General features: G+C 40.9%; 2 protein-coding genes across 11 annotated transcripts in view; one reads left to right on the top strand and one right to left on the bottom strand.

Moving 5' to 3' along the window:
* Positions 1-127: 127 nt before the first annotated feature.
* On the top strand, positions 128-8,646 carry VBP1 (VHL binding protein 1). Of its 2 annotated transcripts, XM_085895040.1 has the most exons (6): positions 128-274; positions 6,119-6,240; positions 7,805-7,871; positions 7,977-8,078; positions 8,187-8,325; positions 8,443-8,646. In XM_085895040.1, exons 1-6 carry the CDS (start codon positions 224-226, stop codon positions 8,499-8,501), a joined length of 540 nt encoding a protein of 179 aa, XP_085751166.1. In that variant the 5' UTR covers positions 128-223; the 3' UTR covers positions 8,502-8,646. The 2 variants fall into 2 exon arrangements, with proteins under 2 accessions (XP_085751166.1, XP_085751164.1); XM_085895038.1 differs by having other exon boundaries at positions 8,187-8,646.
* LOC147020044 (protein FAM3B-like) overlaps positions 6,350-12,172 on the bottom strand; it is a 92,179-nt gene continuing 86,356 nt past the window's right edge. For 8 of the 9 annotated variants that reach the window (XM_085895028.1, XM_085895031.1, XM_085895024.1 and 5 more), the window contains one exon: positions 6,350-10,071. In XM_085895028.1, the coding sequence (XP_085751154.1) occupies positions 9,961-10,071 (111 nt within the window). In that variant the 3' untranslated portion in view covers positions 6,350-9,960. The remainder of the gene's footprint in view (positions 10,072-12,172) is intronic. The other variant, XM_085895023.1, reaches the window with a different exon arrangement.

Here is a 12,172-nt window from a genome sequence, read left to right on the forward strand (position 1 = left end):
TTTACTCAAGGTACACATGGCCCCTGTATTTGCGGAGGTGTATAGCCTTTTCAGTTAGGACGACTGGTTCCTATCCCATATTTATTCGTCCCTGAAATTGTATTTACCGAAATGTCAATACATTTTAAATAGCGTGAGGTATAGTTAACAGAGGTTATTTAATTTTTTTTTTTTTAATCCGAAAGATAAAAATAAAAAAATTCACGGATGTGACGTATTTACCATGGCGGAGACAGAAAAGAAGCATCTGGGGATCGTCGAGGCTTTGTTTGTGGTACGGTTGGTGATCTCTCCACGGACTGATGAAGTATTTAGTGTATAATTGTACACAAAAAAATGGACAGTTTTCGTACCGTCACCAAATGCAGGCTTATAATGTTTTGTCGTCGCGTAATTCGTTTCAAACACACACGTGGTAGTATTTTCTGGTTTATGAATGCTGTAAACCTTCATCAGTTGAGTTAAGTGTATGACCCACCGAGCCCTCATCGGTCAGGATGTCCCCACATTGAATGATAACTGATCGTCGGTGTGAAGAAGTCGGTGATTGTGTTTACAATTCAATTTCCTCTTTATGGAGGTTTAAAAATATATTTAATTTTTCTTCTTCTTCTTCTTCTTCTTCTTCTTCATCTTCTTCTTGGTATTGACATTTGACATGGCTGGGCTCACCGAGTTCGGGTTGCACATGCTACTTGGTTAACTTGTGCCACTTGATTGTCACGAATGTGCAAGAAACGAACCTGTAATGAAGAGCAATGGAGCATGCTCGGCATACCGCGTCTGCTTGTTGGATGATGGGAGTCAGGGATGTACAGAAATCGATGGCACTGTAATAGTAAAATTGTAAACACCCCAGAGTCCCTACACGTGTTTGAATGTAAAATTGACCTGTTGGTATAACGTACTGTATTATAATATGGAATAGGTAAAACCTAGAAAGGAATGTAGAATTCTTCTTACATTCGCTTCTGAAATATATCGAATTAAACAGTCTCTTTGCTATGAAAAATTAAATATTACCTCAACATTACCTTCACAACAACTACGACACCACCGAGAACAGGATCTCATCTGAAAAAAAAAATCCTCGACATTACCTTCACAACGACTACTACACCGCCGAGAACAGGATCTCATCTGAAAAAAAAATTCCTCAACATTACCTTCACAACGACAACTACACCGCCTAGAACAGGATCTCATCTGAAAAAAAAAATCCTCGACATTACCTTCACAACGACAACTACACCGCCTAGAACAGGATCTCATCTGAAAAAAAAAATCCTCGACATTACCTTCACAACAACTACACCGCCTAGAACAGGATCTCATCTGAAAAAAAAAATCCTCAACATTACCTTCACAACGACAACTACACCGCTTAGAACAGGATCTCATCTGAAAAAAAAAAATCCTCGACATTACCTTCACAACAACAACTACACCGCCTCGAACAGGATCTCATCTGAAAAAAAAATCCTCGACATTACCTTCACAACAACTACTACACCACCAAGAACAGGATCTCATCTGAAAAAAAAAATCCTCAACATTACCTTCACAACGACAACTACACCGCTTAGAACAGGATCTCATCTGAAAAAAAAAAAATCCTCGACATTACCTTCACAACGACAACTACACCGCCTAGAACAGGATCTCATCTGAAAAAAAAAATCCTCAACATTACCTTCACAACGACAACTACACCGCTTAGAACAGGATCTCATCTGAAAAAAAAAAATCCTCGACATTACCTTCACAACGACTACTACACCGCCTAGAACAGGATCTCATCTGAAAAAAAAAATCCTCGACATTACCTTCACAACAACAACTACACCGCCTCGAACAGGATCTCATCTGAAAAAAAAATCCTCGACATTACCTTCACAACAACTACTACACCACCAAGAACAGGATCTCATCTGAAAAAAAAAATTCCTCAACATTACCTTCACAACAACGACCACACCGCCTCGAACAGGATCTCATCTGAAAAAAAAATCCTCGACATTACCTTCACAACAACTACTACACCACCAAGAACAGGATCTCATCTGAAAAAAAAAAAATTCCTCAACATTACCTTCACAACAACGACCACACCGCCTCGAACAGGATCTCATCTGAAAAAAAAATCCTCGACATTACCTTCACAACAACAACTACACCGCCTAGAACAGGATCTCATCTAAAAAAATAAATACGAGACGTGAACGTAGAATTCTTCTTACCTTCACTTCTGACTTTAAAGCCTGGTGTTGGCTTAGTGGTTAGGGTGGTGGCTTGGGATCCCAGGGTCCTGAGTTCAAGCCCCGTTGGCTGCTGAATTAACACCAGGGGGTTGACTCAGCCTGTCATCCTTCCGAGGTCGGCGAAATGAGTGCCAGTGTACTGGTCCCGGTGTATGCCCCGGTTAGAATAGGTATACCATATCCCTGTGTGTCGAAAGAGGTGACCAGGGTTGGCGTCAGGAAGGGCACCCGTCCATAAAACATTGCCTCAAGAAAAAGCCAAACCCCTGCACAGCAGGGAAAAATGGCTGTAAAAACGGTCATTCACTTCTGACTTTACCGATAACTTGTTCACAACTGTACACGCAATTTCCGTTTACTTCGTCCTGGATTCAGGATTAGCGATCAAATAATGTAAATCACGATTAAAAGTTATTTTTTGATGATGTGGGAGATATCTTTATTAAAATCAGTGGAGGAAATATACACCATGTCTAATATTTTGGTCTTTCATGTCTCCGACGATGCCTTTATCTCCCGGCATGCATCATTCCCCATGCAAAAAACCGGAAACAAAAAAAAAAAACGGAAGCAAAAGGGTCATAGGCAACGACACGGATTCCAAATTGCCAGGGTATTATGTTGTTTTTGTTGTTTCCTATTCTCTCATGTGCACGCGTTAAGTAATATTCACAAGATAGAAATAAAACCCGATCGTGTTTATACACTGCACAGCATTTAAAAACAACCGGAAGCAAAAGGTCATAGCTAACGACACGGATTCCAAATTGCCAGGGTATTATGTTGTTTCCTATTCTCTCATGTGCACGCGTTAAGTAATATTCACAAGATAGAAATAAAACCCGATCGTGTTTATACACCGCACAGCGTTTAAAAACAACGGGAAGCAAAAGGTCATAGCTAACGACACGGATTCCAAATAGCCAGGGGTATTGTGTTGTTGTTGTTTCCTTTTCTCTCACGTGCACACGTTAAGTATGAAGCTCACTGCGTTCGCTATAAAACTAGCCAGAGTACCCGCCTTAAGGGCGATCTTGTTCCAAGCATGCAACACGTTCTTCTGACGCGACGCGTACCTTTATTTGGGCGGTGTATAGGCAACTGATGGCTGTCGAGGCAAAAAAAAACAATTAAAAAAAACCCCACAAAGTTGTATGCATAAAGTGACAACATACATACTGCTTATAATTCAAATAATCTCACTGTACTGTAAAACACGTGGACACGAATACTGTAAATGGTGGAGACTTGTAATACCCTCCCCCACCTTGAGGTGGCGCTACACGATACACATTTACATTGAGAATTGGCGTGCCCCCCCCCCATTCGCCCCACCAAGACCACCGGCAATGATTAAAAACATGCTGATGCATTAATTAATTGGGGTAATGCTGGTGGTCATATGGCAGCTTAGCTGCCGGGGTAGCTATCATTTCTTGAAGCTTGAAGCGTGACTGTCTCGCTGATGCAGTGCCCCTCTACCAGTACACACACTGGAACGGGTACTCATTTCACCGACCTCTGAAGGATGACAGGCTGAGTCAACCCCCTGGTGTATTAATTCAGCGGCCGACAGGGCTTGAACTCAGGACCTTTTGGATCCCAAGCCGCTGCCCTAACCACTGCGCCAACATCAGGCTGGGGGTAATGCTAATCTTACCGATGTAGCAAGTCTCAATGGAATCTACCCTACCCAGAACTGTAGGTGTAGTGCAACAAACACCGGTCCGTGAACTTAAATCGTAAGGATGTTAAGTTTTGTCTCTTTAAACCTCGTGATTATAAACCCATTTTTATCAACCTCTGGATATTAAAATATATATATATATATATATTTTACAGGATCTGAGGATCGTAGTGGAGCTGCCACACTCACATCTCACACACTTGGACATACAGACGAATACACGAGACGCAACACAGGACTGTTAGACAAGACAAACACAGCCACTGAGCTTGGGGGAGGTGCCGTTACTTCCCTGGGTACTCTGGGGACCGGCGATGTCACAACAGTGGCACCACATTTCTCACCACACTCAGCAGGGCATTTCCTCAGGAAGAATTTCCGCCTCCCCATGAATTCCAACGTATGAGGCTTGTTGGTGCTTTTATCCTTCCATATGCTGAATGTCAAGCGAGGAAGATTTTTAATATGTTGTATTACGAATATGTTTCACAGTGAGACCAATGTTCTTTGTAATTTTTAACAAACTAGAAACATATGCTCCCGACCAGGGGGGGGGGTGGGGTAAGGGGGTTGGCAGTGGTGGTGGGTCATGCGGATCATGCATATGGCAGTGGGTTCCTATTCTTATTATTAGTCTTCTTTCATGGCCACAATTATTCCCACATTCTCGTCACCAACCAGCTGCCCAGGCAGGCCTCATGTTCAACTAAGGTAAAAGCAGGAATTTGTTCTCATCTCGTCTGCTCTTCACAAAGGATAGCGTGGGATCTTTAATGTCTACCAACTTATGCCAGCAGACGGGACACCCGTTTAAAGTCCATCCAAGAGACGTCACCCCGCTGTGAAACACCGGGATTACAGTTTTATGTAGCCAAGTTGAGATTCAAACCCAGGTTAGATAGCTGAGCGGTGAGTGTGTGTACCTCTTGGCCATCCTACCAGCTTGGCCATCCTTGTATTAATATTATTATTATCTCTGCCACTGAAGGTGAAGGAGGTTATGTTTTCACCCCTTTCTGTCTCTTTGGTTGTTTGTGAACAGGATATCTCAAAAAGTTGTGGACGGATCTGAATGAAATTTTGTGGGCAGGTTGGGTGTGTGACAAGGACGAACTGATTAGATTTTGGTGAAGATCCGGATCCGACAACTAGAATTTTTTTAAGTGATTCTTCACCATTGAGAGATGGAGCAAAACTAATATATAGCATGATATCTCAAAAAGTTATGGATGGATTCGGATGAAACTTGGTGGATAGGTTGGGTGTGTGACAAGGATGAATTGATTTGATTTTGATGAAGATCGAAATCCGGATCTGGCTACGCGAATTATTTAATGTCTCTCGTGATTCTTCACCATTGAGAGATAGGGCCAAAAACGATATATAACACGATATTTCAAAAATGTATTGGGCCCGATATGTTCTCGTGGATGAGGCATTACGTGGCGGAGGTATGCGCTATCCCGAGTGGCCTTCTAGTTATTTTTATTATTATGCCACACAATGTACATTGGAGGCATTGATGCAAAAATACACTGGCATACTTTGGTTGAGAAACCACGTGTGCAGAAAAGAAAAGTTTGGAGAAGTCAACCATGCTGGGTAGGGTTGAGTGAAAGAGGAAGAGCCGGATGGGATAAACGCTGCAACAAAGCTGTCTCTGCCAGAGCTTCGGAAAGCAGTGCATAATGGGGACGTTTGAAGAACTCTCATCATGAATGTCACCAGAAGCTGACCACTGGTTATAATAATCTTTTACTTTCAGTAGGTGTGTGGACCAGCGTCTTTGCCTATACACCACCCATTTGTAAGTGATGTATGTCCAATTTTCTTAAAATGGTCCTCAGGCGAGTATTTTAAATGCTAATGACCATTAGGAATGGGGTTATGCATTGAATAAAGTTATGCATAAATAACAATTTTTAACACAAAAACAGACCTAGTTTCCAGTTCATCAAATTATTTTCCCAAAGGGTAACACCTCTTATTTTTCTTTTTCTTTTTTTTAATCAGCAAAAACAGCCGGCGAGGTGCTGCTGTGAATTGCTCGCTGCCGGATTTTATGGAGAACACTGCAATGCCGCAATTCAGCGTGCACTAGCAAAGTAAACCTAAATGAAATGCAGATCATTTGAGGTGTGTGAGATGGTACACTGACTGGTGTGTGCAGGACGATGTGAGTGCCTTTCTGCAAGAGAGGGGAGAGAGTGCACCGGCTGCACTGCGCTGGTTAAATGAGCAACATCAGAAGTACAAACTCATGGAGCAAGGCTTGATGCAGAAGCGTCGGAGGTAAAGGAAAGTTTTTCAATTGGATCCTTGTTTGTTTTCTTCTTTGAAGAGCATGATTATGATAACACCTGTTGTTCTGTTCTGTTAACAAAATGACTCGGCTAGGTGATTGGTAAACCAAGCTTTATGAGAGACAAGTTGGGTTACCTGATAAATATCAGGTTATTTAGATTTTAGTAAAACATCAAGAACATTGTTCACATCTGTAGCAAAACTTAACTTGAAAGTGCAACATGGCAATGACAGGCCAAATGGCCTCCATTTTCTTGTTTAATGGTCGTACAGGACCAGGTGACCATTCATTGTAGACCCATGCAGACTGTGGACTCTTTATATGTTCAGTTCCATTCTGTATATGGAAAATAAATATTTAAATGCAATTGATTATACACTATACATTTATGCCCACTTAACGAAGGGGTTCGGTACATACCTTTATCACCACTCATTATGCGAACCTTTGTTATGCAGTAGCTTGTTTTCCATGATTTCAAATTGGAAAGTTACACCATTTCCTAACCATAACGTGTCGGTCTAAATTCTAAAAGCAAAGTCACATGCTTGGTATAACGATGGTTTTAGTTGCAAGTGACACTATTATTTATTTACATACATATTATTTATATTACATACATATTAGTGACATATTATTTACCTAATAATAGAGACAGTAACAATAATAAAGTTACTTTAGTTGTAACACGTAACAAAACAATCTTGAGTCCAAGTTTCGTACAAAGCCGTACAGAAGGTTGAAGTGAAAGTTGGTGCCGGAGATGGTTATTTTTAACCCTTTTGTTCTGAAAAATTAATCATTCGCAAGCCTTCTGAAAAGTTAATCCCCCATTGAAAAGTTAACAAGTGGAAAAATATATCGTATTTATCATCGCCACAGAAGTGACATTGCACAATCACTATGACACTGACGGCTCCTTCATTGTTGCGATTGAATGTCCTCAGTGAAAGCATTAGTTGGGGCGAACCTTTGTTGAGCGGGGATCCCTGAATTTCCAACACTGGTGAAGACCTTTATTGAGGCCGTGACTGCCATTACCACCTTTCCTCGATTGGCCGCATTTTGACCATGTGGTACAAGGAGTATGGAAAGCACCGAAAAGCTGACCACTGGTTCTCGTTACTACTTAAAACAAAGTTATTACTATAACCAACTAATTCACTCCAACATACACTGGCACAGTCTTCTGTGAACACGGCAGTGAAATTATTTCGGAGTATTTCTTGTCAATACCCCTTTTAAGGCCTTGCTTGATGACGTTTTGAAGCAGTGGGCCCTCCTCAACATGCCATTACTCTGGTAATACAAGTGGAGACACCATGACCCTGAGAGCACATGGTTGGGAATCAATGGGTATGATCACACAACAGAGAATAAATTAAATAAAGGGGAAGATGACAGACGGGGAGTTCTTCATACACAGACAGGGAGGTGCGACGAGATCCAAGATGTCTTATTGTCATGTTAACTATGAAATAACTCATGAGTTAATGCCTCCATTACCTCCCTCCTCCCCCAAAGTCATTTTTGTAACACTATGTTGTACAGGCTACGTGGTCAGATGCCTGATATTGAACATTCACTGAAGATCATCCATTATATGCAACAGAAGCAGGTATTGTTGGCCTGCACTTTCACACACTGTACTTTTGTTTAATTTATCGGCATAATGATGGCTTTAAAAGCTGGTTGGCATCTCCTTTTATTTCCCTCACCACAGAAAGATGGTGATAAGAATATTGAATCGCATTTCATGCTGTCTGACAACGTTTTTGCTTCAGCTTCTCTCTCACTGACAAACTCTGTCTGCCTCTGGCTAGGGGTACTGTCCCATTTCAACCGTCCCACTCCCTTAATTTACCACACTAATTATACGACCTCTCATTGCTGCATTCTCACTTTAACATCATCTTTATGCTCTCTCATTTAGGCCAATGTCATGATGGAGTACTCAGTGGATGCAGCTATACAGCTGCTGGAAAAGAACCTAACACAGGCTCGCTCAAGTCTAAACTCACTTGACTCGCATCTTGGGTTCTTGCGCGATCAGATCACAACCACCGAAGTCAGTATCCTTCTCTTGCTGGCAGCCATTTGTCACTACTCCCAAGTGAAATGCTATATTTTGTGGATCATTTGTAACTTGCTGCTATTATTTTATAATGTTATCCCTAACAGTGTGTCAGCTATTGCAAGGGTGTACAACTGGGATGTTAAAAGGCGGCAAGCAACGACACGCACATGATAAAGTTCTGCGATCACGACCTGATACTTATTATAATTGCGTTGTCTCGAGGGAAAATATTCATTCTGCATTTGCAGATGTCAAAATCATACAACAGCATAACAGTGTATCATTATGGCACTGAATAAAATGTACCTGCAATCCAGATTTTCTTCCTTCATTCCTGATTGTTTTATTTTCCTCAATCATACTAATTATTGGGGCTAAGAATTCCTGTGTCGCCAAGAACTGCACTTGGTCGAGTGCATACCTCCACCAGGCTGAACAGTTTACGTTTTGGATCCCACTGATAGGTCGGATCTACATTTTCCACACTAATTATACAACCTCTCATTGATGCAGTCTCACTTTATACCATTTAGACCAGTTACTACACTAATTATTGGAATTATTCCGACCACACTAATTACACTACCTCTCATTGATGCTCTCTCTCATTAACCAAAATCTAATCAGCTTGTTCTTGTCACACACCCAACCTGTCCAAGTTTTGGCTGAATCTGTCCATAACTTTTTGAGAAATCCTACTCACAGACAAACAAACAAGAAAGATGTGCAAAGCAAGAAACTTGCGAGATCCAAATAAACAACATGCTTCCAGGTTTTGATTGCTGAACCAATTCAGTGACCCATTGTGCAAATTCTGTACCATCTTGTAGAGTATCTGGGTGGGTGGGGATTGCACATTACTTGCTGCAACTAGATGGTATTCATAGAATACATACCCCACGCAGTCTCGAGAAGGACTTGGTGCGAGCCAACTCTTTTTATTTGTTACTTCCGCCACCGAAGGTGAAGGAGGTTATGTTTTCACCACTTTGTCTGTTTGTTTACAGGATATCTCAAAAAGTTGTGGACAAATCTGGATGAAATTTTGTGCACAGGTTCGGTGTATGACAAGGACGAACTAATTAGATTTTGGTGAAGATGCGGATCCAGATCTGACTACGAGAATTTTTAAGTGATTCTTCACCTTTGAGAGATCGGGCCAAAAACGATACACAGCACGATATCTCAAAAAAGTTGTGGACGAATTCCGACGAAACTTTGTGGACATGTTCGGTGTGTGGCAATGACGCATCGATTCATTTTTGGTGAAGATCCAGATACGAGGATTTTTAAAGTGATTCTTCACCATTGAGAAATGGGACCAAAAACAACATATTGCCTATCTCAAAAAGTTATGAATGGGTTATGACAAAACTTGATGGATTAGCTGGTGAGGTGACAAGAACAAGCAGACGAGATTTTGGTTGAGGTGCGGGTGCAGATCTGGCCTGTCAGTGGGATATAAAATGTAAACTGTTCAGCCTGGCAGAGGTATGCGCGCTACCTAGTTACTACTTAAAACAAAGTTATTACTATAACCAACTAATTCGCTCCACCATACACTGGCACAGTCTTCTGTGAGCACGGCAGTGAAATTGTTATTTCAGAGTATTTCTCATCAGTACCCCTTTTAAGGCCTTTCTTGATGACGTTTTGAAGAAGTGTATAGCAGGCAACCTTCAGTGACTGCCTTACTAGGCCAGCCACCCATGGTTTGTGGGCTTTCACTTTGGTGAACAACCTGAAGAAAGGAGGGCAAGAAAGGTTCGAAAATATTAGTCATCAAGAAGATGGAAATGATAATGGTTAAAAGGAAATGTATCAGTTAAAACACAAAATAATAATAATAATATAATGGGCGAAAGCCTGCAATTTCTAACACCTTTTCTCCAAAAATATTCTGTTCATACTTCTGAAATCTTCACATTATGTGTTCCATGTATTTACGCAGGTGATAGCGGATTCAAAAAAATCGAATATAGTTAGAACTTTCAGAGGGAATCGATGACGTCACAATCAGCAGCGTTCGGCGGCAAACTGACGGCTGGGTCCCAGACGACGTGCTTTACTTTAAGTCCATGAGTTCAGGACGTTTGTTCAACTCAGCATTGACGACTTTTAACTTGCCATGTTGTTAATGTGTTGATGGAGGTAATATTGAAACGATGAATATGTCTAATCGTTCGTGTTACTCATCCGGCACTATGTGTTCGGGCCAACTATCTAAAGCGACCGGTCTCAAATGCTACCATGGGCACCCAGACACGCCACCAATATGAACTGAACCGTTGAATGTGGTGCAAAACATCCAAAGAAACTACCGTAACCAAGTATTGTGATCTGTCCTGTCCCCCATACCCGTTGTAGACGGATATCTGCTCGTCTGAGGAATTTGGGGATAATCACTTATTGGGTGCAGAACTTGTGGAGGGTCATAGTTTGAGGCAACATTCCCAATGTTATCCAGAAGCCATTTAACATTATGTACCAGCCAATGACCAATGTGATAAAACCACTTGATATGTACATTAAGCAGCCAAATAATCTAGTTCCTCATAGTTTAATAATAAATATGTGAAATGTATTAAAATTGTGACAATGCAATCCCAACTAGGCCATGTACTTTTTAATTGCTAAACCATCCAGTTATCCAATATCAAAGGAAGTAATGAAATGAGATATACCCTGCATCATCAACAGAGATGCTGTTACCTTGGTGGTAAGTGCTCAGGTGTCATGTTCTGAGGGCAGTTTATTTTTGACTCGTTTCTAGTGCTTACGCAGACAGTAAAATCATAAATGAGTGGAATCATGGAGAATATTGTGGCATTGATGATCAGGAATTAAAAGTGGGAAATATTGCTACTTTTTCCATAAGCAAAAAAGTAATACAGTAGAAAAAAAATATTAATGTTTTGATAGTTTTATAAAATGTACATGAAGCACATGCAACTATAAGAGGCTGGGGAGACAGCAATTAAAACTATAGCGAAGTCGATGGTGCACCATCGTAAATCCCCACGGTTCCCACCAAAAGCAAAGTTGAACTATCGCAAAAGGTTCCACCAAGAATGACCCAATATCAAAATTTGAGTTCAATTTTCACCTCCGCCACCGAAGGTAAAGGAGGTTATGTTTTCACCCCCTTTCTGTTTTTTTTTTTTTTTTCTGTGTATAGAATATCTCAAAAAGTTGTGGATGGATCTGGATGAAATTTTGTGGACAGGTTGTGTGACAAGGACGAACTGATTAGATTTTGGTGAAGATCCAGATCCGGATCCGACTACGAGAATTTTAAAAGTGATTCTTCACCTTTGAGAGATGGGGCCAAAAACGATATATAGCACGATATCTCAAAAAGTTGAGGATGGATTCGGATGAAACTTGGTGGACACGTTGAGTGTGTGGCAAGGACGAATGGATTCAATTTTGGTGAAGATCCGGATACGAGAATTATTTAATTTTTTTAAAGTGATTCTTCACCATTGAGAGATTGGGCCAAAAACTAAATAGTACTATATTGCATGATATTTCAAAAATGGAATAGGCCTGATATGTTCTCATGGATCAGGCATTACATAGTGGGGATATTTTTGCATAAGTTTTTTGCATACGTGTCAGTTGTACCTTGGGTCAGGTCATGGGCACAAAAATGAAAAATACCACCGCTGCAGGGGTATATCTATTAATATTTCGGCACACCCCTTTCTTTGTTCCACCATCAGATTTTTGTTACTGCATGAAATGAAACAAGATTTGGCACATATACTAATGATATTATTGTCTTCCTTAAGAGGCCCCTCAAAATTCGTTTTGATGTATTTTCACAAACTCCAATGGAT

The sequence above is a fragment of the Eptatretus burgeri genome, chromosome 9 (assembly GCF_056783735.1).
Source record: "Eptatretus burgeri isolate ZD-2024b chromosome 9, Ebu_testis_v1, whole genome shotgun sequence".
NCBI lineage: Eukaryota > Metazoa > Chordata > Myxini > Myxiniformes > Myxinidae > Eptatretus > Eptatretus burgeri.

Bases quoted from the DNA above. Each gene is read 5' to 3' on its own strand.
- VBP1 (XM_085895038.1), top strand. From the start codon at position 224: ATGGCGGAGACAGAAAAGAAGCATCTGGGGATCGTCGAGGCTTTGTTT. The intron at 275-6,118 runs GTACGGTTGGTG...TGGTGTGTGCAG, and splicing joins TCGTCGAGGCTTTGTTTGTG to GACGATGTGAGTGCCTTTCT. The intron at 6,241-7,804 runs GTAAAGGAAAGT...TATGTTGTACAG, and splicing joins TTGATGCAGAAGCGTCGGAG to GCTACGTGGTCAGATGCCTG.